General features: G+C 39.9%; 2 protein-coding genes across 4 annotated transcripts in view; one reads left to right on the forward strand and one right to left on the reverse strand.

The window, feature by feature from the left end:
• Positions 1–5,217: 5,217 nt before the first annotated feature.
• Positions 5,218–20,096, forward strand: spg21 (SPG21 abhydrolase domain containing, maspardin). Of its 2 annotated transcripts, none has more exons than XM_051380042.1 (9): positions 5,218–5,528; positions 5,774–5,836; positions 9,110–9,271; positions 10,200–10,280; positions 11,927–12,072; positions 12,159–12,267; positions 12,818–12,925; positions 13,027–13,167; positions 18,201–20,096. In XM_051380042.1, exons 1-9 carry the CDS (start codon positions 5,445–5,447, stop codon positions 18,324–18,326), a joined length of 1,020 nt encoding a protein of 339 aa, XP_051236002.1. In that variant the 5' UTR covers positions 5,218–5,444; the 3' UTR covers positions 18,327–20,096. The 2 variants fall into 2 exon arrangements, with proteins under 2 accessions (XP_051236002.1, XP_051236003.1); XM_051380043.1 differs by having other exon boundaries at positions 5,242–5,304.
• Positions 20,097–22,947: 2,851 nt separating this feature from the next.
• Positions 22,948–27,454, reverse strand: part of shcbp1 (SHC SH2-domain binding protein 1) — a 13,560-nt gene continuing 9,053 nt past the window's right edge. For both annotated transcript variants that reach the window (XM_051380012.1, XM_051380011.1), the window contains exons 10-13: positions 26,285–26,403; positions 24,867–24,953; positions 24,039–24,177; positions 22,948–23,667 (exon numbers count right to left, since the gene is read on the reverse strand). In XM_051380012.1, the coding sequence (XP_051235972.1) occupies positions 23,378–23,667; positions 24,039–24,177; positions 24,867–24,953; positions 26,285–26,403 (635 nt within the window). In that variant the 3' untranslated portion in view covers positions 22,948–23,377. The remainder of the gene's footprint in view (positions 23,668–24,038; positions 24,178–24,866; positions 24,954–26,284; positions 26,404–27,454) is intronic.

The following is a 27,454-nucleotide window of genomic DNA, read 5'->3' on the forward strand; positions in this document are numbered from 1 at the left end:
CCCACCCTGAGGATACCTTTCCCATCCAAGAAAGGATTCATCTGTGCAGTCTGTTGGCCTTACTCTTGGTTACCACTGCTTTGTCTTAAAGACTTTGGATTTCATCAGAGAAGGGTGCTTTTTGGCCAATGCTTATGATGCTAAGTTCTGCATCCTTTCTCTCATTGAGATTTGTGGCCTCACTGCTTCTTGGTACCAAATCCTTAAGCTCTCTGACATGACACACACAAGTCTGGCCTTGACTAACCTTGTCCAGCTGGAGAACTTTAAGAAGCGATCAAGCAGTGAACTTTCTGTTGCCATGGTTTTGTGTACTAAGGAACTTCTGGGTCTTCATCTACAATATCTCCCACCTTAATATCTCCACTGGGAAGCTTGTCATGCCAGAGAAAGTTTGGCCCAGTAAACCAGTTGGAGGCAATGAGCTCTTTTGCCCTGAGACCCCTTGATGCATGGTTGGCGGGATAATCTTCAGAAGTTACGTGTCTCCATTGACTTGGATTTGTAATTTCCTTGATATGTTGAATGTGGTTTGCCACAAATATGTGAAATCATCTTGCATGCACAGCATCATTAGCAATTGGGCTTCTGTCAATCTTCAGGTACCTTTTCAGCATGGGTTATTGTTTCACTCATGAAAGCAATGTAGTCTTTATGGTATTGTTTGTCTTTCTCAAACCTTTTTGTCAAACACCTGAGAGGGGTGTCCAAGAAGTTCCATTTCTTGTAAGACTTTCAAGGTGGCTTGAATTGCAACTAACTCCGCTGCAGCTTCTTGTGTGTTTGCAGGTTAATAGGCTTGAACTTCTTGATTTTATGCTAAAATTGCTTACAGATCTTGACCTTGAGAGCTTGAACAAGACCTAGAGTGCAGATGAGAGCACAAAGCCAGTCTCAGCCCAGTATGCTTGTTCTTTATGAGGAATCTGCCCTTTGTCATTCTCTTCAAGATGATTTTGTGCATAGTTTAAGATCTTTGCTGAGACAGCATCACAAGGGTCTACACACCAGTGACAATGCACTGCAGCAAGTCACCATAAGCTTGTTTTACATCTGTTGATGCACAGCAGATTTTTCTTAGCCTCCTTAGCAAGAGCTTTCCATTTGTTGTAAATGCAAGTGAAGCGATGTTGAAGCCTTTTAGATTTGACATTATGGAGTTCTTGCCCCACTTTACGGTAGAGCGGGTCGGAACGTTGTTTGTTCGATCCCCGGTTCCTCCCGCTGCATCTCAGAGTATCCTTGAGCAAGAAATTAACCCCAAATTGCTCTGAATGTGAATGAATAAGTTAGTTTCTATTCAATGGGATTTGCCATCACTGTGTGAATGTGTGTGAAAGAGTGAATGTGGCATTGAGTGTAAAGGCGCTTTGAGTAGTCAGAAGACTAGAAAGGCACTATGCTAGTACAGACCATTTACCATTTCAGTAAACTGAGGAGTTCTCTGGCTTCTTCGTAATCCTTTTTCTGCAGCTGCTTGGGTCTCCGCACTTACTTATTTCTTTTGATGGGTTTGTGTACAAAGGTACATTATCAAGAGTTTTAGATTGCTATGGTAACTCTACAGCTTCACTGTTACTGTCCTGTTTATAAGCTTCACTCTCATACTTAGCCATTTTAATGTTGTTATATTCCTTGCTTTAAACTAAAATGTATCAAAATTATTCGCTTGAACTAAAGCATGTAAGCTTAGTTTGAATGTTACTAGCTTGACTGTAGTTAAATTGCAATAATAATACTGAATGCAATTACTGTAGTTTATTGGCTTATAGTTTTAACCAACTATGTTTAGAATAAAATAAAACATAAAACACCTTGACACAATGCAAATTAACTCACTTTCACTTTACAATGAATTATAGTAGACTTCTTTTACTTTTCAAAATTGCAATATCTATAATGTAATCAGCAATGACTTAACCTTAGAAATATGTAACTGACCATAGAATCCTGTAACACCATATATTTCTCCCTTTTAGCACTAATAGAGTCCTTTAAACTGTGATTTACACTTCACATGTACACTGTATTCACAATAGACTCTGTCATATCCACCTACCCCATGTACATAAAGATACCTGCACGTAAAATATTTATTTCAGCATCCTTTGCACTATTGTCTTCTGTCTACAAATGTATGTTTATAGATATGTAGAACTTTACATATAAGTCTATGTCTTTTTTGTTGCACTCGTTTCTTTATTTATGCTGTTAGTCTGTGTTTGTACATTGAGAGCAACGTAAAACCAGAGTCAAATTCCTTGTATGTGGACACATACATGGCCAATAAAAGTGATTCTGATTCTGATTCAAACTGCTTGTAATAAGTGAAAACAGCAATAACTTTGACTTAGAAACATGTACAAAACACCAGAACACTTATGGTGCACTAATAGGGTCTAATAAAGCAGTTGCTAAGGCTACTCCATTTTCCGAATATTTAACTTGTTTCAAATGTGTTACTTGTTGGCTAAATCAGGCAAAGCTCCAGACCTCCATTTGCCACTTGTTTAGGTTACTGGTATATGAGTTTAGTGTTTCACCTCTCTTAATCAGCTGGCTGTGTTCTTACTCACCAGCTTCTTACATCATTGGCAACATTAACTCAAGGGGAGTAAAAGAAAAAGATCTTAATGAACATACAGCACCATGACTAAGTTAGTTTCTATTCGATGGCTTATTTGAGGATTTTCAATCAGGATTTAGAGTTCACAGCACAGAGACAGCTCTGGTTAAAGTTAATAATGATCTTTTGATTGCTTCAGACAATGGTCTCTGTACTTGTATTATTAGATCTTAGTGCTGCATTTGACACCATTGACCATGACATTTTTTTACAGAGACTTGAGCATCAAATTGGTATTATAGGAAACGCACTGAGCTGGTTTAGGTCATACTTATCAGATCGTTCTCAGTTTGTACACGTTAACGATGAATCTTCCATAAATACTACAGTTAGTCATGGAGTTCCACAAGGTTCTGTACTTGGACCGATGTTATTTACTTTATATATGCTCCCTTTAGGCAACATTATTAGGAATCACTCCATTAACTTTCACTGTTATGCAGATGATACACAGTTATATCTATCGATCAAGCCCGATGAAATTAATCAATTATCTAAATTACAAACATGTCTTAAGGACATAAAATCCTGGATGAGCTGCAATTTTCTGATGTTAAACTCAGAAAAAAACGAAATTATTGTACTTGGCCCCAAAAACCTTAGAGACTCACTGTCCAAAGATACAGTTACTCTAGATGGCATTACCTTGGCCTCTAGCACCACTGTCAGGAATCTTGGAGTTATCTTTGATCAGGACATGTAATTTAATCCCCATATAAAGCAAACCTCTAGGACTGCCTTCTTTCATTGACATAATATTACAAAAATTAGACACATCCTGTCACAGACGGATGCAGAAAAACTAATCCATGCATTTGTTACTTCTAGGCTGGATTACTGTAACTCCTTATTATCAGGCTGCCCCAATAAGTCCATTAAGATGCTCCAATCAATCCAGAACGCTGCAGCACGAGTACTGACAGGAACTAGGAAAAGAGATCACATCTCTCCTGTACTAGCTTCTCTGCACTGGCTCCCTGTATAATTTAGAATAGAATTTAAAATCCTCCTCCTCACCTACAAAGCTCTTCATGGTCAGGTCCCTTCATATCTTAAAGAGCTCATAGTACCCTATTACCCCACTAGAACACTGCATTCTCTGAATGCAGGGCTACTTGTGGTTCCTATAGTCTCAAAAAGTAGAACAGGAGCCAGAGCCTTCAGTTACCAAGCTCCTCTCCTGTGGAACCAGCTTCCAGTTTTGGTTGGGGAGGCAGACACCCTCTCCACATTTAAGAGTAGACTTAAGACATTCCTCTTTGATAAAGCTTATAGTTAGGGCTGGCTTAGGTGAGTCCTGAACCATCCCTTAGTTATGCTGCTATAGGTTTAGACTATCGGGGGATTTCCCATGATGCACTGAGCTCCTCCCTTCCTCTCTCTCTCTTTCTTCGTTACTAACTTCCCTTCTTCCCCGGAGTTCTTGTGCTTTCTCGTCTTGCAGGTTCTCATGGATCCTGGTGGAGCCTCCTGCCATGGTCCTGCTTGACTGCCATTGCTAATATCACTGATATTATTGCTATTATTGTTATTAATATTATTATTACTACAGTTACTATTATTACTATTGTCACTGCACATTGTCCCCCATCGTTGCTGTTGTCGTCGTCATCATCTTCTTCATGTTCATCATCATCAGTCACTACTATTAGTGTAGTTGTTGTTACTGTTGTTGCTGTGCACCTGTCTGTCTGTCTGTCTGTCTCTCTCTTTGAATTGAATGACTCCACATAATCTTCCACTTGACCTGCCAGGTGCTCTGTCCCTCGTGGCGAGTGTGCCTAACTATGACCTGACTTTAACTCGCGGACATGAGTTCCGCTATGGAAATATTTTACATGTCCTTTTAAACAGGTATGTTCTGATGTGCATGTTTTTAATTATGCTTATATTTATTAACAAAAATATTATGTATTGAATTGAATTACTGATGGCAGCTACAATTTGAAATCTAGGTGATGATGGAGGTGTCATCTGCAAACTTCACAACAGATTTGTCTCTTGTGTCGGGGGATACAGTCATAGGTGTACAGCGTGAACAGGAGGTGGCTGAGCACAAGGCCCTGGACTCCGGTGTTGACAACTAAAGTGGAAGTCTAAAATCCAGTTGTGTGAGGTACTCAGGTCTAAACTGCCAGGTTTAGCTATCAGTTTTATGAGGGAGATTGTGTTAAATGCTGAGCTAAAATCAACAAACAGGATTCTCACCTGTCACACAAGATGGGGGTACTGCTTTTGTAGCCTCTGATGTTTTGGATCAACTGCCACATATCTTTGGTGCATAATCTTTTGTCCAAAAGATTTTGATCTGATATAAAGAATTGGATATCAATTAAGATAAATTACATTCCGACTTTTGGCATTTCTCTTATTTTCTTTTATATAGACAATTTCAATTAATCTGTTTCTGACATGATTAATGTTATAATTTGTATGGGTAAATATCATATTAAATGTAGCAAATGAAATTGCACGAATTTCACTTATTGTATTCTCTACGAGTTCTTGTATTTTTCTTATTGTGTAATAATAATTTTAAAAAATGTTCCCGGATGTCTCGGGGGAGGAACGTCTCCGCTAACGTGGATGTAAGTGCGCATGCGTAGCCGTACACTATAGTCTGTGGACAAGCCATGCAGTTGAGACAGCAACAAAGCTACAGCTAGCTCCCGTCTCTGGTAAATAGACTGTAGCTACATGATGGTGCAGTGGGCTAACGCTTGCCTGTATGTGAGAGAAACAGATAGACAGGCAGACGCTGTGTGTTATTGGTAGGCGGTGGCAGAAGCTTTGCGGAAGTGTGTGACACCGTAGTCATATGACCAGGCAGGCAGCCGGAAAAAATGCTACCCCGATATGGCTAAAATTCCTCGGACACGGTGACCAATCCACAACGAACACGGTAACACTAGACATACATCTTATTCAGATACAGTAAACATAACTGGTCATTGAATTTTCACTGTAACGAGTGTAAGCGGCAACACATCCATGTTTAACAGTTTACAGTTAAGCTAGCGTTAATAAAAGTCAGGTGTTTGTTTTACTCTAACTTACCTTAAGGGCTGAATTAGTGAATTAAGTGTTGTGATTTAGGAGCTGCAGTCTCTGTATTTGCTGAATGTTTGTGTCTGAATGTGTTCTCAGATGGAGGAGATTAAAGTGTCTCCTGACTATAACTGGTTCAGAAGCACAGTACCCCTGAAGAAAGTAAGTACCTAGTGATTTCTAATCTGTGATTATGGTCTGTAATCACTGGCCCCACTTCTTTATACAGGACAACAACAAGTACACTCAACACAAAACATGTACAGGTAATAAATTGTTGTTACCTGGATGTAACTCCAGTTCTATGAGTAAGTGTGAATTTGCATTCACCAGCTACATTTATGAATGCAGCCACTCTACGAACATATGATTTTATACAATATGATTGTTGTCGATTAAAACACCCACCATTATTTCAACTAGTTCAAATTAGTGAGGAAGAATTAAAATAATATAAGACCCCCATATATAAATTCTTTATTCATGTACTTTACAGATGTACTATATTGTGATATATATCGTTAATTGGGACATGAAATAGCCTGTATCAGATATAAACATTTTTTATATCAGGCTGATCAGGTCCAAGTTCTTTCACTCTGAGCTTCTCTTGTAATGTTCTACTTTCAAAGGGGTTCATTTTTAATGACTTAACTGAATTTTCTGTCTCCATTTGCGCTAGCTATATGTTGCACAAGGCTGCTCCAACTGTGCCCTCAACAATTGCTTGTGGTGCATCAGATATACCACAAGCCAGTCTCTCTCTACTGTCACCCAGTGGTTAGTGATGTGTAAGTCAGCAGTTAACGGAAGAAACAGCTGACCTTGGCCGGGCAAGAGGGGTGGGGGTTGAGGTAGACCCTGACTTCGTTGTTGATGGGGGACACTCCCTTTTACCACTCCCAGTTCTTGAAAGTGGAATACAGCCTATAAGCCACTGCGGGGGGGGCCTAGCATTCAGCAGAGAAGTCCAGTCACGCTGTATGCATAGATGTGAATAGCTAAAAAGGTGCTGCTGGACTGCTACCTTCCGTTTGTGGTGGTGAGTGCGAAGATTTTTTTCTCAGGTGCTGAGGGGAATCTTGTAAAGCCCAGGCCACACTGCCCACATCTTCAGGTGCATCACGCCGTGTGCATTGTGGAACGTCTTGCTTTTTATTTCGCCGGTCATGTTAACTAGGAGTGTAAGAAATATTGAAAAATATTCAGCAATATTTTGTTTTGAAGGTCCCACCACACAACACTTTCCTTCTCTAAAAGGAATTTGACCTGGATGTCTTGCTTTATTGTATCAACTTTATTATTGTTATGGTAAATGGTAAATGGACCTGTGCTTGTATAGCGCCTTTCTAGTCTTCCGACCACTCAAAGCGCTTTTACACTACGTGCCACATTCACCCTTTCACACACATTCACTCAGTGATGGCAAAGTCCATCGAACAGAAACTAACATTCCCACACACTCACACACCGATGCACGGCATCGGGAGCAATTCGGGGTTCAGTATCTTGCTCAAGGATACTTCGACATGTGGCACCAGGAGTGGGGGATCGAACCCACAACCTTCCGATTGAGGAACGACCTGCTCTGCCTCTGAGCCACAGCACAAAAAATACGTTGTTTTTTTTGCGCATGCTGTTTTGACCTCATACTCTATTTCATATGATTCTGATTTTTTACTCGAACCATTCCATCCCTAGAAGGGAATCAAGGACCCTTTTATTCCACCTACAATCATCACAATTTCCTTCATCATGGTAGTCTTGATGCTAGCCAGCTCTGTGGCTGTATCAAACTAGGTGTCCCCAGTTGGCGCTAGCTCTTTTCCATCATCCTTTTCTCTTCACCTGACATGTTAGGCTAGTAACATACATGAAAATCACTCACCTTTCGGCGAAATTCGCCGTTTTGAAACCAAAATAGGTGACCTACGTGAATCGTGTAGATTTGATGAGAAAATGTTTGGGGGGGGGGGTGTAGGTACCAGAGATTCAGTGAACTGCGAACAGGTGCGCGTGCCTAAAGGGAGCGCGAGTGCATGGAAATATTCGCTCAGCTTTGCACTGCAGTGAACAGAGTCCAAATGCTAAGCGAATTTTAACCACCTAAAAACATCTATATCAGTTCAAGTGTACGTTGTATAGAGAAAATTCACACCGCTTTACATCTCCGTCAGACGGCCCTTCCTTTGGCACTACATTTCTCAACCATATAACTCATGTATTCCTACGCATACGGCGTAATACAGTGCGGCCGCAGCGGGCAAAAGTTGCGCTTATGCGTAGGAATACGTGAGTTATACGGTATAAGGGCCATCTGACAGTGATGTAAAGCGGTGTGAATTTTCTCTATGTAACATACACTTGAACTGATATAGATTTTTTTTAGGTGGGCCTTGTTTTAGGTGGTTAAAATTCGCTTTGCATCTGGACTCCGTTCATTGCAGTGCAAAGCTGATCGTCTGTGCTGGAGCGGCTCTCTGCTTCTCCAAACTGAGGGATCGCTGAGCAGTAGCTAATGTAGCTAAGACACTGACTATAGATAAGTACTTCATACGACCCCACTTCAAAAAACCCGAACTATCCCTTTAAGGTTGAAGATCGGCAACATTTCTGTTTAATCTTTTGTTTACGCTGTAGTTTATTTTGAGTCAATCCGTTATACACCGTTCTTCTGCTGCAAATACTCACTAGCTCACCAAATCCGTAGCTGAAAGTCATCCCATTACAAATACACTGTTTATTTCTGTTTTGGTAACTTTTGCCAGAAACTACAGTGCCCAGCTGTTTTAGGAGTAGTATAGTATAGTATATTTTCATGACCTGTTTTCATGACCTTACCACATTGTGCCTCATATACTATAAATGTCAGACCCAGTGACAGGCTGGCATGAAATGGCTTGCATAATACTTAGTAAGGAGGCCATAATATTTTTGACTCATGGCTGAAGTTAAGTTTCTCAAGCTCTCCCCAGGTTGGCAAAAAATGCATCTCAAAATGCATAAGATTGATGCTTTAAAATATGGAATACTCACAATTTACTTCAGGGGGACAAAGCCCCCGGACCCCCCTGGAGGGGTCTCACCTTTTTCAGCCCTGACCCGTTTTCATGCCTGTAGTAATTGGGTATTCAATGCAAAGTAGTAAAAAGGCAAGATGACAAAGATATTCCCTTTATTAGCATAGAAGACTAGAAGACAAAAAAAAGTTCAACTGTGATTGGTTGCACCACCAGTCTCTAGTATTTTCTGCCAGTTGTGCACTATTTATCATAACTTAAACTACTATTTGCATGTTTCCATCTCCATCATAGACTGTATATTAAAGACTCTTTTTATACAGTCTGATCGCCATCTTTTAGTCTTCAAGTTTGAGAAGAGACTTTAGGGCCATGATGTATTTTACTCACCTTGTTGTGTTTTTGTCTCCACCAGATTATTGTTGATGATGATGACAGTAAGGTGTGGTCATTGTATGATGCTGGCCCAAAGAGCATCAGGTGTCCTATCATCTTCCTCCCTCCAGTCAGTGGGACAGCTGAGGTGTTTTTCCAGCAGGTGTTGGCTCTGACAGGCTGGGGCTACAGAGTCATTTCGGTGAGCTTGTCACTGAAAACATCTGTCTCTGTTCTTTCTGTTTTTACAGCTTCATATTTACTAGGGCTACGACTAACCATTATATTATTGTATAATTTATCAGCTAATGATTTTCTCAATCTAATTGTTTTGTTTTACAAAATATTTGAAGACAGTAAAAAAATTTCCTTGTTTTGCCCAACCAACCAATCCGAAAATATTCAGTTTGCTGTGATAGAAAACGTGATAAAACACAAGATCGAACACACTGGAAAACTGACACCAGAGGATGTTTGGTATTTTTGCTTGGTCGCCAAGTGCCTGCTCATGGTGGGAACTGTTGGGTCTCTGTAAATCATTTTATAAGGAGTACCCTTACCCTAACCCCTCTCTAAATAAAATTGTATTGAATTGAATTGATAATTTATCGATAATCAAAATAGTTGCAGATGAATTGTCAACTGTCTAATCTATTAATTGACAAATTGTTTCAGTTAGGGATGTCCGGATCTGATAGATATAAGGCCTATCAGGCATTTTTTAACTGATCGGTATTGGTTATACTGAGCTTTATTGACCTGATCTGATCCATTGTTTTATGTCACAGCTACTTTTTACTTGCAAAGCTTTTCATGCATGGTGCAGCCATCGTCCACTCTCTCCGCCGTTTCTTCCCTCCACTCTGCTGAGCTGTGTGTGTGACAGCCCGCTGTGAAACTCTGCAGCAATACATTGGATTGATTTTAATAACTTCAATGTACTTGAAGTGTGTAATGTGCACCTGTATTATTAGAAAAATACCGTATCGGATTGGGACTCTGTATCAGCAGATACTATATGCGGATAATATTAAATGACTGACATGACTGACTCATGTCTCTGAGACACAGAACAACACACAATGGTAAAAAAGGTAACAAAATATTACACTTGTTTATGTTGTCTCCAGCTGCAGTATCCGGTGTACTGGGATCTAATGGAGTTCTGTGACGGCTTCAGGAAACTTCTCGATCACCTGCAGTTGGATAAAGTAAGTCTGCTTTCCTCCTGCTTTCAGAGATGACTGATCTGGTCATCTGATCTGAGGTGTGGGTGTGTTAGGAACGTCTGTCTCTGTGGGTCTTGGACAGGTATGACAGGATGAAGCCTTTCCTGATCCAGTGTCAGGTTACAAATACCAGAATATAAGTCTAGATTAGTAATGCTGCTGTTTGGCAGTCTTGGACACAAACTGACTGTTGTAATGATTAGCATGTTTACCAAAACGCAGAGCAGACAACTATAGTCTGACTGTTTCCTTGACCTTTCCTGTAGACATAGGTAGGTAATCTGTCAGATTCAAATGACGTGACATAACACCTTATAATGTATAAATGAAAAAATAAAGTGCAGTGAAAAATATTAGTCTGACCTTACTTAACAGAAATAAAAACAATTAACAAGAGCCAGTCTCCTGTGGATAGCAGAAGTGCAATCTTAAATGTACATATATTTACCTTGACTCGTAGCAGCTTGCTGGGCTGTCCACAGTTTGCACCAACTCAGCTGTGAACAGTGCAAGAAGACACGGTAGTAATGTGAATGTTCCAGAAATGGGGACTTTTTATATGCTTGTGGCAGCAAAAACAACACAGTCTTTCAGTAACTACTGCAACCTGAAATTATCTATACACTTTATTACTGACTAACTTAATGTAACTACACACACCGGAAAAGACTCACCTCCAACAACAAACCCACTAGACTCAACCTTAAGGCTAACACACAGGTGTAGTCAGGCTGTGGGTGTGCTAAACAGAGATGGAGAAAAGAATAGATCCTTTACTTAAGCAAAAGTACTAATACCCCACTTTGAAAACTTCAATTACAATGGGCGTACAACAGAAAAAAATATAGTAGAGGAAAACATGGAAGCCAATTTAAAAGAGCTATCTTATTTTCTGTCATGTATATTTACTATTGCTTTAATGAAGCAAAAGTATTTTTTATCTGACAACTCAATTAATCGATGGATAATAAGTAAAACATAAGAATGTAGAGGATTGTATTTTACTTTTAAGGAGAGCTAGAGAAGGATGGAGACATGGAGATAAAGCATATTCGTTGAGTAAGTACTCTCTGTGGGTCTTGAAGGCAGAAATCTTCCGATTGAATCAAGTTCAGTAACTGATTTCAGAGAGAGAGTTTGGATTGAGATCTTCTGCCTCACAGTGACAGTAGGATATGCCATCATTAATATTCAGATCATAATGAATAAGAAGACTTATAAAGCACTCTTTAACTGAGCATTAATGACTTGAACCTGATGTGAGCAGCAACATTGATGCAGTGGAAAGGTCGAACACGGCAGATAACTGTAAAGTAATTTTTTTTATTAATACAGCTTTAGAACTATATAAAGATTAATTGTATTTGTTTACAACACAAGGTTGTACAACGGAATGCATTGCCTAATGGAATGACGTGAGATTGACTCTACAAATGATGATGATGACTGTAATGAGCTCAACCCCATGGTACGGCAGTAGGCATCAATCATGTGGTTATCATCACAGCCCTTGATAGCTGGCCAATCCAGAATTAAGGAATATGACTCATTAATGTTGGCATGTTACCTAATCACCCTTTTGTACTCTCTGTTTATCTAATGAAGAACTCTGTCACCTCAACCTTCAGGTCCATCTGTTCGGGGCATCTCTTGGGGGATTCTTGGCTCAGAAGTTTGCAGAGTGCACACACAAGTCTCCCAGAGTGCACTCATTGATACTGTGTAATTCATTCAGCGATACCTCCATCTTTAATCAGACATGGACAGCAAACAGGTGATTTTTAATAATTCCCGCACAGATTTTCCTTTGAAGGTTGACATTCATTATTAATGTTTGGTTCCCATGTTCCTGCTCAAAAGTTTCTGGTTGATGCCAGCTTTCATGTTGAAGAAGATTGTTCTGGGGAACTTTGCTAAAGGACCTGTGGACTCTAAAATGGCAGATGCAATTGACTTCATGGTTGACAGGGTAAGTGGACATGTGTGTTCATATCTGTTACTGAGGTGGTTCATGTTAGAGTGTCACTAGAGTGTAAAGCAGGAATGTCCAACTGCCGCCCAAGGGGCAATTTCCGGCCCTATATCCCCCATCCTCCGGCCCACAGCATAATGACAGAATATAATACTGGATATCCCCCGGTGCGATAACTACAGGTTTATGCAGCCCATGAAAAAAAAATTGGAAAATCTAAGGGTTTTTAAAGACTGGATATGATTGATCCCTATGGTAGGAAACTACTGACATTTGTACAAGCCAAAGACAAGTACAGTATAGTTAGCATATTGACCTATATACAGATAAGGGTGCAGCTTTCTAGCTATTCTGGACAGACAGTGAGTATACCCAAACGATCAATATCAGAAGGAGCTCTGTAAAACAGGAATAGGGAGAGAGAAAGTATTGTTTCCAAGATTTAAAAATAGTTGAATGGCTCCCAAGCGGATAAATGGAGTGCCCTTCAAGGCAACTGCAATTTATTTGTTAACCTCTTTCCGTCTATGTGTTGTGTGTGCTGCAGTTGGAGAGTCTGAACCAAAGTGAGTTAGCATCGCGGCTAACACTCAATTGTCAGAACTCCTATGTGGAGCCGCACAAAATAAAAGATGTTGCTGTGACCATTATAGATGTAAGTGCTAAATCATCTTTTCCCATCGGGATATACCAGTATTCATTAAGGTATATTTATGCAATAACCCGAATCACGTTTTCTCTGGGAATGGTATGTAGGTGTTTGATCAGAGTGCTCTGTCACTGGAGGCGAAGGAGGAGATGTATAAACTGTATCCTAATGCGAGACGAGCTCATCTGAAAACAGGAGGAAACTTCCCGTACCTGTGCAGGAGCGCTGAAGTCAACCTCTACGTACAGGTATGCTCCTTTTAAGAAATGATGATAGTACTGTTTTATCAACTGCAGATGAAGACATGTTTATCTTCCAGGTGAGCAATGACTGATCATATCCTCTTCTTCCTTCTGGATCATGAGTCATTAGCCAAATTTAAAATGCTTCATAGCCGACCACATAGTGGCACTATTTATGCTTTAATATTTATATATATATAATATCCAAATTGCTCCCATGCATCGGTGTGTGAATGTGTATGAATGAGTTAGTTTCTTTTCGATGGACTTTGCCATCACTGAGTGAAAGTGTGTGAAAGGGTGAATGTGGCACGTAGTGTAAAAGCGCTTTGTCGGAAGACTGGAAAGGCGTTATACAAGTACAGGTCCATTTACCATTTACCATTCCTGGGGTCTACACAAAACATAATATTCTATACGTGACAGTACATGATCAAAAAAAAGAAACATGCCACCACCACAACAACAAACACAATACAACAAGACACGTTGACGGTCCAATATGTTAGTATTTCTCAAAATTTGTATGGCACTTCCATCATTCTATAGCACAACATCTTTGTAGTGAAACTGTGCTTCTCTGTAATTTAACTCATTGCTCTGGGCATCATTTTAACCATAGTGAAATCACAGGATGGTATTCTTTATTGATCTCCCGTAGGGACATTCATTCTCTGATTTTAATCCATTCTAAGTACTAGGAGCAGTTGGCAGCCACCATGAGGCACCCAGGGATGAACTCCAGGTCTGAGCCACTGACTGGAGAAAGGAACTATACATGTATTGATGGTGGGGGAAACACAGGATTGAACATGCAGACTCCACACTGCTCCAGCTGAGTGAGAGTGAGAGTGAGAGAGAGTGAGAGAGAGTGAGAGAGAGTGAGAGAGAGAGAGAGAGAGAGAGAGAGAGAGAAGCGATGACTATTCCCTCTCCTCGCTCAGAGCTGTGTGTTTCTTTCTGCACCCCCATTTAAAGCCACTCAGGGCCTCTCTGTTTAATAGCACTCTGCACTCAACTCAGATTTCACCCCAGTTCTACTATAATCTCTCACCACTCGCTCAAAACCATTAAGAAAGTTGTTGTACTTCAATTTTTGCTTAAACCATGTTTAAGCTGTATGATCAAGCTGTATGTGACACAGAGCAGACACACAGATAGCAGGACAACACTCCCTGCAGCTCATCACAAGATGACAACTTCAATTGTCGCATTTGACATCAAATTGAGTATGTAGTGCATAGGTCTGGGTATCGTTTAAAAATGTTCGATACAAGTACCGATACCAGTACCCTTAACACGATACCGATACTAATTGAGTACTTCATTCGATACTTTTTTCAACTTAAAAAAAAAAAAAAAAAAGATACCGATATCACGTGATACCGATATATGCAGGCTTTTTACACCAAAACTGTTAGGTAACAACATAACATATCTCCTATTGTGGAATTAACACATTATCCCTAATTTTATTGTGATGCCCCACTGGATGCATACATAAATGCAACATGGCTTTCCAAATGTAAACACTGTCTATGCAAAATAAGAGAACAACTTCAACTTTCATTGTATTAATACTGAAAAGAGCGCTAACGCTAATCGCTAGCTACGCGCTAGCTTTGGTTAATGTGTTTAATTGTATTATGCACCTGAAGGAGTGCTAATGTAAAATCTAAGCCAATTGTTAGTTTGGTTAAGGAACAGCTCAAAGCAGGGTAAAATATTGAAGGTGCATTGCACTTATTTTGTGTTAATATTAAATTCATTCAGTTTTAAATTGTTTGCTTGTTAGCCACGGTTAGCAACCAACCAGTCTAGCGTGTAGTTGTTGTTGTTATACGTCATCTAGCTCACGCAATAAAGAGTTGCAGTATTCCAGCCTTGAATTAACAAATGCATGGATTAGTTTTTCTGAATCCGTCTGTGATAGTATGTGTCTAATTTTGTAATATTACGTAAATGAAAGAAGGCAGTCCTAGAGGTCTGCTTCATGTGGGAGTTAAAAGACAAATCCTGATCAAAGATAACTCCAAGATTACTGACAGTGGTGCTAGAGGCCAAGGTAATGCCATCTAGAGTAACTATATCTTTAGACAGTGAGTCTCTAAGGTTTTTGGGGCCAAGAACAAGAATTTCGTTTCTTTCTGAGTTTAACATCAGAAAATTGCAGGTCATCCAGGATTTTATGTCCTTAATACATGTTTGTAATTTAGATAATTGATTAATTTCATTGATCGATAGATATAACTGCGTATCATCTGCATAACAGTGAAAGTTAATGGAGTGATTCCTAATAGTGTTGCGTAAGAGGGAGCATATATAAAGTAAATAATATTGGTCCAAGTACAGAACCTTGTGGAACTCCATGACTAACTGTAGTATTTATTGAAGATTCATCGTTAACATGTACAAACTGCAAACGATCTGATAAATATGACTTAAATGGTAAATGGACCTGTACTTGTATAACGCCTTTCTAGTCTTATGACCCCTCAAAGCGCTTTTACACTACGTGCCACATTCACCCTTTCACACACATTCACTCAGTGATGGCAAAGTCCATCGAACAGAAACTAACATTCATACACATACACATACCGATGCACAGCATCGGGAGCAATTTGGGGTTCAGTATCTTGCTCAAGGATACTTCGACCAGGAGCCGGGGATCAAACCCACAACCTTCCGATTAAGGAACGACCTGCGCTGCCTCTGAGCCACAGCCGCCCGCTGTGAACCAGCTCAGTGCGGTTCCTTTAATGCCAATTTGATGCTCAAGTCTCTGTAAAAGAATATTATGGTCAATGGTGTCAAATGCAGCGCTAAGATCTAATAATACAAGTACAGAGACAAGTCCATTGTCAGAAGCAATCAGAAGGTCATTATTAACTTTAACCAGAGCTGTCTCTGTGCCATGATGAACTCTAAATCCTGACTGAAAATCCTCAAATAAACTATTGTTATGTAGAAAGTCACGCAACTCTTTGGCGACTACCTTCTCCAGAATCTTAGAGAGGAAGGGGAGGTTAGGGATTGGTCTATAGTTAGCTAAAGCCCCTGGGTCAAGAGTGGGCTTTTTAAGAAGGGGTTTAATTACAGCTACTTTAAAGGACTGTGGTACATATTTCCTTTTTATAGGAGCGATAGAGTCTAATGTTCTTCGTAGTGAGCCTGCAGCACTATCGACAAGATTATCAATTTCAGAGGGACTAAAGTTGTTATAGGATTCTGTTAAATTCAGACATGGCATTGAATTAAACACTGAAGGAATCTCCTCCTTAAATTTAGCTACAGCACTGTCAGATAGACATCTGCTGTAGGAAGTTTTGCCTAATGGCTTATAATCTAATAGTATGAATTCAAAAGCTATTAAATAATGGTCAGATAGGAAAGGATTATGTGGGAAGACTATTAAATGTTCAAAATCAATGCCATATGATAGAACAAGGTCAAGAGTGTGATTAAAACAATGAGTTGGTTTATTTACACTCTGACAGAAGCCAATTGAGTCTATTAATGATATAAATGCATTACTAAGGCTGTCATTGTTAACATCCACATGAATATTAAAATCACCCACAATAATTACTTTATCTGATTTGAGGACTAAACTTGATAAAAACTCTGAGAATTCAGATATAAAATCAGAGTACGGTCCAGGAGCGCGGTACACTATAACAAATAGAACTGGCTGCAGTGTTTTCCAGGATGGGGGAGAGAGGGAGGGAGAGAGAGAGGGAGGGAGGGAGGGAGGGAGGGGGGAGAGGGGGAGGGAGGGAGGGAGAGGGGGAGGGAGGGGGGGAGAGGGAGGGAGAGGGAGGGAGGGGGGGGGGGGGGAGGGAGACAGACAGACAGACAGACAGACAGGTAGGTGCACAGCAACAACAGTATTGGCAATGGCAGTCTAGCAGGACCATGTCAGGAGGCTCCACCAGGATCGATAAGAACCTGCGAGACGAGAAAGCACAAGAACTCCGGGGAAGAAGTGGAGTTAGTAACATGCATTAATGGGACATGAATGAGTGCAGAAAGAGAGAGGAAGGGAGGAGCTCAGTGCACCATGGGAAATCCCCCGATAGTCTAGGCCTATAGCAGCATAACTAAAGGATGGTTCAGGACTCACCTGATCCAGCCCTAACTATAAGCTTTATCAAAGAGGAATGTCTTAAGCCTACTCTTGAATGTGTTGAAGCTGCTGGCTTCGCTAACTTCACGTTTCTGACTAAGGCTAGATTATATTTAACTGATTTAAATGTTAAAAAGCCTGCACAGTCATTTTCATTTCTGATTTCTTTCTTCTCACCCACTGCCCACCCGCAATTAATTTACTTTCTGATTCTGATTCTGATTCTGATTAATTTACTTTTACCCACCGAACCCAGTGCAGGACTCGAACTGTTATCTTGTGATTTATGTGGAGTAGTCAGACCTATCTCCACAGTGTCGGAGCTTGTTGTGAACGATACAGCCATGTGATACAGAGAACGTATGTTTGAATATACTCCAGTGTGAACAGTCTACATACTTCATCGTTTAGTAGGCAGTATGTAGTAGTTGGTTAGTATGTTATTTTGAACACAGCCATTATTTTTTATGTCCATCCAGAATAAATATCCATAAAAATCAGCTTAGAAATCATATAAAGAAGACCCTTCAGAACATGCCTGTTCATATTTTTAAGTTTTCTTCAGTATGAAAATAATCCAGTGATGGTTGTCTGTACATCCATGGATACACTGCAAACAAGAACTGCTCATAGCTAATTTTACAGCTATATTACAACAGTACATTTGATGAGATTTTAAAGGGTCGTTCTTTCCTGATGGCTTTAATTGTTTCTGTTGTCACATTGTTTCCCAAATATGTATGTTGGTGTTTGCATGTTTCCCAAAAATGTGAAAATGCTCCAGGTAGAATTTAACTGGCATAACTGATGAATGAGTGTTCCTCACCCAGTACAATTGTATTGCTGTAATGTTTTGAATGATTTGTGTTCTGATGGTGCTCTGATAATGTAGCTTTTTGTTTGTGTACAGATTCACTTACGTCAGTTCCACGGGACAAGATACGCTGCCATCAGTCCTGCCATGGTGAGTGCTGAGGAGCTGGAGGTGCAGGGGAGTCACCTGAGCAGTAACCAGGACTCTGATGATGACCAGTGAGACGACGTTTACCTGCAGGCTGTCTCCTCTAAACATTTTCCAACAGTTTCTATTACTCTTCTCCTGAATGCATCATTTCACAGGACATTCTTCAGATTTTCTATGGAGCTCAACAGGCAATCAGCGAGTTGACCGAGAATATTTTTATTTTACAGATGAAGCGATATTTTGATAATGATCTGTACATAAATAGTGCTGGGCCGCATTGCTTTAAAAACATATGACACCTTGCCTTATGTGGAATTAATCTCATAATTGTTGCACTCATATATGCCTGAACTGTTTTCCTCAAGTATTAATTTAGGTGTGTGATATATAACAGAAAGATAAACATATATCTTAAGGTGTTTGTGTTATTCAAGTGAAGTAACATTTTTTTCCATTTGTTTTGATATACAGGAAATTGACATGCTGTGTTAAGTTTGTAATAACCTTCAAACTCTAGCAGTGTCTCAGCACATGGAGTCCATCTATTGAACTGCCAAAGCTTCAGCCTCTGAAACATAAGTTATGTTTTTGCAAACTGAAATTCCAGAGTCACTGTATGTTTTGTAGTGTCAAGCTTCAGAAAAGAACATCCTTTTAGAAACAGTCACTGCCTCTAAAGTACAAATGTTTCTTCATATATAAACTGCTGTGGGGCCATTGGTCAAAATGCTCTTGCAGCTTTATGTCATCACTTTTCTTTCTCTGCTTCTGAACACTTAAAAAACATTTTTAAATTATGTGCTGTGCCTTAGAGGTTCAACATTCAGCAGAAAACCAGTTGAATGTTGAAATTTGGTGTTATGTAGAACCAATGAAGAACAGCAGAATGTGCTTCAAATGTTCCCCTTCACTTAGTTAATTACAGTATAACCAATTATGTCAACCAAGTCCATGTTTCCCTGTTTCAGCCCTTGTTTCACAATTTAAAGTTATGTAAAGCTGTTATTATTATTTTTATATGGCCAATGTATTAAATGTGAAAGCGGTTGCTCATAATGAAAAAAATGGTCACAGGACAACATAAACAACATAGCTTTGTCTTGCAACTATTGTCTGTATACAGAGGAAAAGCTGTTAAAAGCCACTGTAAACTACCTGCTCAGCAGCAAACTGACACAGACAACCTGGTGAACTTAGTTTCAAGGTTATTTTAGTGTCATTTACAGCACAGGATTGTAAGTTTTAATTTAGATATACACAGATCAGCCATAACATTATGAACACTGACAGTTGAAGTGAATAATACTAATTATTCAAGATTCAAGAGGTTTATTATCTTATGTACAGTAAGAAACACAGTGGGTTGTACGTACAATGAAAATCTTACTTTGCCCAACTCCCTGAGGCAACACACAAGCACAAGATTATCTCGTTATCATGACACCTGTCAGTTGCTGGGATATATTAAGCAGCAAGTGAACACAAGTGTAAGGATTTAAGCAACGGGCCAAATTGTGATGGCTAGATGACTGGGTCAGAGCATCTCCAAAACTGCAGCTCTTGTGGGGTGTTCCCGGTTTGCAGTGGTCAGTACCTATCAAAAGTGCTCCAAGGAATGAAAAGCGGTGAACCGTAGACAGGGTTATGTGTGGACAAGGCTCATTGATGTATGTGAAGAGTGAAGGCTGGCCCTAGTAGTCCTATCCGACAGTTGAGCTAATTGCTGAAAAGGTTAATGCTTGTTCTGATTGAAATGTGTTTGCAGTTTGTTGGTATGTGACTGATTGGTGTAGTTCCCTTAATGCAACTTGTAAATCAATAAAAAATTCTTATATAAAAAAACTAATTTGTATGATGAAGTGCTGAGGAGTCTCACAGTCTGAGAGAAGAAGCTGTCTTTAAGTCTGGTGGTACGGCAGCAGAAGCTTCTATTCCTCTGCTTCCAGATGGCAGCAGGGTGAACAGGCTGTGGCTGGGGTGGTTACTGTGTTTTAGTATCCTTTGGGCTTTGCGCAGGCACCTCATCAATATCACTGATACCGAGTACCAGGACCTTCTGGGCATTTTTAATCACTGGAGAGTCCTCCTGTCCTGGGCCGTGCACATCCCATGCAAGTTTGTGATGTAGGTTGTTTTCTGTGCACCACTTGGCAAGATTATTGATTTCATCACGATATAACAAAGTCTTATTATTGTCTGAAATCCAGCCAATGATAGTTGTGTCATCTGCAAACTTCACAACAGAGTTGTCTCCATGTCTGAGGATGCAGTCATGGGTGTACAGCGTGAACAAGGAGGGGGCTGAAGACATAGAACTCAGGGGCTTTGCTGTTGAGCACTAGACTGTCTGGGGTCTGTTTATCAGGAAGTCCAGTATCCAGTTTCAGAGTGTCGTAGGCCGAGAGTGGTGAGTTTACCCATCAGTTTCACGGGGGAGATTGTCTTGAATGCTGAGCTGAAATCAACACTGAGTGTTGTTTTTCTCAAGGTGTGAGTGGAGGGCAGTGGAGATGGCGTCCTCTGTGAGGGATGTTGTTCTTAATGTGCTGGAGCACCAGTTCCTCAAAGCACTTTGTAACACTCACCCCCATAATGGAGTGTTTTAGTGACTATCTTTATACACGTGCCAGTCTTTACACTCAAAATGGTAAATGGACTGTAGTGCTCTAAACTACATGCCACATTCCCATTCACACACATTCATAAACTGATGGCAAAAGGCCATCACAAACAGACAATATCTTTGTAGCGTCTTGGAATATTTATATAGACACGTTCCAGTGTATTTGCTTCCCTGGTGGGGATGTTGACATGCTGGTGAAATCTAACCAGCAACAATAAAAACACCATAATTTAGAGTTTGGCTCTAGCAGATACACATCACAGAGGAAACTTTTTTTTTTTAAGTCATTTTTTGGGGCCTTTTCATTCCTTTATTTGATAGAGACAGCTGAAGATTGACAGGAAAGGGGGGTAGATAGAGAGGGAATGACATGCAGCAAAGGGCCGCAGGTCGGATTCGAACCCGGGCCGCTGCAGCAACTCCGTATATGGGTTGCCAGCTCTACCGACTGAGGTAACTGGGCGCCCACAGAGGAAACATTTTCACAATAACACAGCATTTCACCTTAATATTGACCGATATCAGGGAGTTGTCTCTTAACAGGTACAATTCCAGTGTTCAGTGGTCTCCCAAATAGGATTCCAAGTGGGCTGAGACCTCCTCTGTTCCTTACTCTGGCCTCATATGAATTAAAACAGTAATCGGTAATGCTTTTTGTCAAATGTGTTCCTTCGCAACATTTTACAAGTTTGGTTTTCAATATACCATTTTCTCTTTCCAATGTACCTTCACTAGGTGGATGATGTGCGCAATGTTGTCTCATGTCAATACCCAGATACCCTAAATTCTTCAGTGCTGTACTTGTATATCGCACATACCGTTACCATTATTACTTACACGAATTCCCCATCAAGAAATTATTTCTGAGTAGTGCCATAGCAACTGCTGCTGCATCTGGGAAATGCACCTATTTAGAAAACATATCAGCAATGACAAAACAATTTCTTTCCCTCATTAGTTTTAGTTCAGTGAAATCCATTTGCAGATGGTCTAATGGTCTTCCTGGAGGTGGGGATTTAAATGTCTCTCCCTACATTGTAAGTGGCACAAATAATAGAGCTATGACAAGATTTATGGGAGAAGGGCAGGGCTTGTCATCTGACCCATGCCACACCATCAGTGAATGAGCAACAGTTTAATGCCTTTAACTGCTTTTTTTTTTTTTTAAAGGGTATTGATTTTGACATGGCCTGTATGAAGATTTTGGTGTCATCAGAACATGCTCTGCACCTTTGACCTACATCATACTTTTTGTCCCCACAATCATGATCCCACCTGACTTAGTTCAGGACATTCAGAGACATCTTTCACAAAACTGTGTTTGTCATGACATAGTTCATATGCTAAATCCCTGCCCTGTTTAACAAATGTGGTTGTTTTGTTATTCCCTGTGGAAACCAGAATCTCTCTCCTTCTCTCCACAGATGTAGCCCCTGAATCTACCAGAGAAGTTAGGTTTTTACTAGCTACATTGATTGTACACTCTGGCATACTTTCTTTCTGTTTATATTCAAATAAAAAAAATCTGAACATAACCTCCTCCAAAGCAGGCTAAATCTACAGTATAAATTACCATGGCAATCTAATCAGGTTTAAAGAAAGTCACCTGACATTGACTGGCTTAAGGTTCCACTACTCACTTACCCACTGATCTTGTTTCATTGTACATAGTGGTTGTTTGTGAGTCATGTATAAACAGAACAACAGCCAAAGTAAATCAGGAGGATAAATAGTTGATCATTTTGAAAATCTGGGTTTATGAAGGACATGAATTCAAAATTCTAGGTGAAGTCATGAGTCACTGTTGTTAAAGATTCATGACTTGTGTCCACACCTGTTGGCACATAAAATGCAGTAGCATGTAAGTATGTAAAAAGATCCACAGCATTAGAGACAGAAATATAAAACCTCAGTTTTTTTTCCACTGGGCTTCTACTAGTATGTCAACGTGACTTTCCTCTCCCATAAAATACATCAAACCATTAAAAGCACCCAAGACACCATGTGAAAGTCAACTCATGATAACGAAATAAAAGGTTTGTGTGAACTCAGAATTATCAACAGTGCACCTATTTTTAGCAAGCCACCACCATAATGGTAACAACATTTATTAGATCTGAAGTCAAACCACCAAAACTACATTCAAAGTGACAATTGGATTTTTAAACTAATGCATTAAAAATGGAAACTTTTAGCATCTGACGCCCAAAGGAATAAATAAGATAAAAGCATTTGTGCAAGTTTAAACGTGGGGGTCAGTTCACTGTCAATTCAAACAGGTGGAAGTCAGAGTTCTTTTAGAAACACAGGCAACTAATAACTGATCACATCATTGTCTCTTCAGAACACCTCAGTGAATCAGCAGTCATTTCTGTCACAACAAAATAAAGAAAACACCAAAAATATGAAGCTGCCAAAATCTAGGAGGAGTTAGAATGAGTTGACGTGTTGATGTTTTGAATTTGCTACAAGAACGGTTCTGAGCATGTCGATGTTTCAGTCAGTAGAAAAAGGTGCCAAAGTCGCCCATGCCATTGCGTCTGAACTGGTTTCCCTGAATGGAGACGAAGATCTGGTGGTCCAGATCTGGGACGGCTCGACTACAGGATGTATCCTTGTTTCTGCTCAGCTGACGACTAAACTGCCACTTCCTGCCTGAGTTGGAGGCTACACCACTGTCGATGCTGTTGTTCTCTGCTGAGTCTGGGTGAATCTCTGCAGAGCCGCTGCTGGTCTGGTTTGTGGAGATGAGAAGAGGATCTGGAACATCTCCCTGCCGTTTGTCTTCAGCTGTTGGTCCAGCAGGGAAAAAAAGGTCTGATCAATATTCCGCCTTCTTATCCACATCTTTATTTCTTTACATTATATTCTGACTGTATAGACTGCAGCTGGCCTCATTAACAAGGCCCGGTACCCCCTTTGTCACTGACTCTTATACCCACCCTATATATACAGTATGCATTACATTAATGCACTCCCATCTTCTGCGCAGTCTTCTTTTCTCATCTTTCTTATCTTAATTTATTTATATTTTGAAAGTACTTTGTATATTTGTATTTGTATTTTTTATGCGCCAATTGCACCAGGACACATTCCTCGTGGGTGTAAAAACCTACTTGGCAATAAACATAATTCTGATTCTGATTCTGAACTCGACCTACCTTCAATTCCACCCAGAGGAACTCTGTGTTGTTCCCCATTGTTGGGTTTCACTACAATCACCCCATAGCCTTCATTGTTGTGGATCACATTGTTGTCCATGGTGATGGACGGCATCGCATCCATCTCATCAGCAAAGTCCTGCACACCCACCAAACACAAACATTTACACATTTAATAATCGAAAGTCAGGAGTATGATAGTATTTCACTGAAAAAGTTGATTCATGCATTGCATCTAGTAACATTTGTGTACTTTTAGTCCAATTTCTAAGTTTCTTAAATGTTTCATAAACATAAACACAGGCACATCTTGACCTTTGAGTCACTTCCTAGATTCTCTCACAGCAGGGTGTCTGACATCTGATGTGTCTAGAACACCACATGTTCTGGGAAATATGCTCAGTGGTCATTTTTGTCATAACTGTATAACCTAATGATCAAAGTCATTGGTCATTCAAAATAAAAACATAATATTCTATCATGAGTCATGATAACAGGTCTCCACCTACCATACAGTTCTGTCCTTAGAATCAGAGGTTTCGCATTTCACAGCTATTTTCTAATCTAACTGAATGACGGGTTTACTTTAACCCAACCAAAGTTGGTGGTTTGAGAGTTTGCATGAAGTGTGTTTTATGATCTGGGAGGTAAAGTTTGTGTTATTTAGTTGTACAGCAACTAAATAACAGTAGAAGTCCTCCTATTGGCTGCATTGTTGTGTTTCATGATGTCCTACACCTCACCTGTGATTCTCCTGTCAGTTTGCATGCTGAGGGGGAAAAATCTGAACATGAATAAACTATTTAAATTCACCTCGTTTTTTCTCACCTTGATGAGGATCCCGTCCTTACAGTGATGGATGCCGTTACCAACCAGCCTGCAAACACTCCCGGGGTAAATCTCCACGCCAGCCCCCTGTAGACAAAACACAGCAGCAACATAGAGACAGAGTGAAAGGCATCATACTTCACGCCCATGGGAGGGGGAAAAAAAAATCAGTGCCGCAATATGCAGCTCCACCTCCTTGCATATTTTTTTGATTAGCCAGGAGCCGGCAAAGTCAGGACTGCCAACATGGTGAAAGCCAGCTAAACACACTCAATCACAATCACCTGAAAGTAATTGTTCTTGTGTTTTTGCTACCTTAGAACAAGCTGTTCGGCAGCTCATGAAAACATTGTTCTGGCTTATTTACCCTGTTGGCAGTGTTTCCCACCAGACAGCAGCTTTTAGGAATTTTTCTGTTGTTTTATAGACAAATGCAACTGGGAGGCTCCTTCACACAATACAAAGTCAATGGAGAGTGACAAATTCTTTCCCCTTCTTGGGTGGGCGGGACATAATTACTCGGCATCTATGACTCTATCCACATATACAGCCGCATTTACATTGAAGAAACTAACTTAACTGACATGGGAATAAGCTGATTGATAGATTTTGTTTAAACAATAAGTAAAAGTACAGACATGCTTTGAGCCTCACTCAACAGGAGTGTTGCTGCATCAGGTACAGGAACGACTGTGAGAGTCACAACTGTAACATGTCCTACTTCTCAGAGAGGAGGGAGCAGAAGCTTTTCCTCTGGCATTTTCACCTTGAGAATTCCCTCTGATTATAATGTGTGACTGAAGCTGCTGTGATGTATGACTTTGAACAGGAGCCTTGGGCCCATGGATGGACGTGCTCAGATGGCCACTTGTTCTGAATGCAGATGATAAGAAGCAGTGTTTTGGCCGTTTACAAAACGCATAAACCATTACACACAGGTGACAGGTATGTTAGTTATTTTAAACACATTTTCAGCAGCTAAGATTGTCATTAAGCTGTATGTTTTCTATATTTCAATCAAAAATGTGTCCTTCAGCAACGGCTGCACCCTAATCATCTGATTTAAAACAGGTCGAATGACATCAACAGTCCATTATTTCAGTGTAATATACAAATGAATACACATCTATAATACTGTTACACTAATTAAAAGGTAATGTTTTAATAACTAAAAGCAGGAATTATAACCTACATAAGTGCTCAGAAGTGGAGTAGAATATTTTTACAGATTCAGAGATAGATATGTATCTACTATAATTCATGTAGACTAATTGATAGTATAATATAATATAATTAATTAAATTATAGTAATCCCATAAAAAGACCTAAATCACTAACAACAAATGGCCCTGACAGCTGTTTTTGAGTTGAAGCCTCAGAGGAGTTTCATCCTGTGCTGGATGATGTTGCTCACCTACCTTGGAGCCATAAAGGTCACACATGTTCATGGTGAGATGGGCTGATGTTCGGACAATAACTCCAGTGGTCTCACACTGCAGCACACAGTTCTCCATGTTTAGAGCCCCCTGACGTACACCTGACAGAAACCAGAGAAAAATACACAACAGGGACATGGTAACATGGTGGACTGTATCACACAGCAACATGTGTGGTAGGGTTGGGCGATCAGACGACTATATCAGCTATCGTCCATCACAGATTGTATTTCTTTTTTGGGGTAGATTTTTTTGTCATTTTATTTTGCTGATTTAGTGGTCTGCCTCTGAAGAATCATAGCTGCTGATTTACAGACATCCAGCAGTGCAGTACACATACTTAGCCGAAGAACCACTGAGAGGAAAAACAGCCTTAAAATATTTTCACATCTAACTCGGTTAAGGTGGTTAGAGACCAGATTTGGTGATTGTTGGAACAGTGTAAAGACTAATAAAGACATTTGTTTTGGTCAGTTGTATTTAGTTTTTGTCAGGTTTGAATGAAGTGTGTTTTAAGATTGGTCTTAGTTCGGTATAAGAACTTTAACTAGAATTTGTGCGGTTGTATTTTCTGTTTAATACAGAAAATAGGTGTTTTTCCCCTTTCCTTTTTTGATGAGTTTATTTTCTTTATTAAAGCTGTTAGAGCTTGTCGCATGGTAATAATGATCATGATAATAATAGTAACTGCAGGAATTAGTCAGAAGTTGCACACATCTCTCACACCCTTAACTTGCAAAAACAGTAGATGAATCCTCTGTCAGATTTCTGTGTCTCTCTGAAGCGTGACCTGCTCCATCACTGCAGTGAACAGATTTACAGTAAAGCAGAGATGTTTGTATTGATCACAGTGAATAGAAGAACATCATCTGTGTGAATGTGGATATTCAGTCTGTAAACACTTAATGATGACAGAATTTGTGAAAACATGAACATACAAATCTAAAACACATGATGATGTAACAGTGAAAACATCAGAAAGTACCAAAAAAATCTGCAGCATGGTGGTGTTGGAATGCCACTTAATGTAAAAATAGGATTTAATGGAGATTTATGAAAATAAATTAGATTTCCTGGAGCAGGTCATTGTGTCTTTCAGTTTCTTTTTGCAGTAACTGATAACAGCACACAACAGAAAGTTGTGAACAGGTT

This window comes from Dicentrarchus labrax, unplaced genomic scaffold (assembly GCF_905237075.1).
Source record: "Dicentrarchus labrax unplaced genomic scaffold, dlabrax2021, whole genome shotgun sequence".
Taxonomy (NCBI): domain Eukaryota; kingdom Metazoa; phylum Chordata; class Actinopteri; family Moronidae; genus Dicentrarchus; species Dicentrarchus labrax.

Bases quoted from the DNA above. Each gene is read 5' to 3' on its own strand.
- spg21 (XM_051380042.1), top strand. From the start codon at position 5,445: ATGACCAGGCAGGCAGCCGGAAAAAATGCTACCCCGATATGGCTAAAA. The intron at 12,073-12,158 runs GTGATTTTTAAT...CCTGCTCAAAAG, and splicing joins CAGACATGGACAGCAAACAG to TTTCTGGTTGATGCCAGCTT. The intron at 13,168-18,200 runs GTATGCTCCTTT...GTTTGTGTACAG, and splicing joins AAGTCAACCTCTACGTACAG to ATTCACTTACGTCAGTTCCA.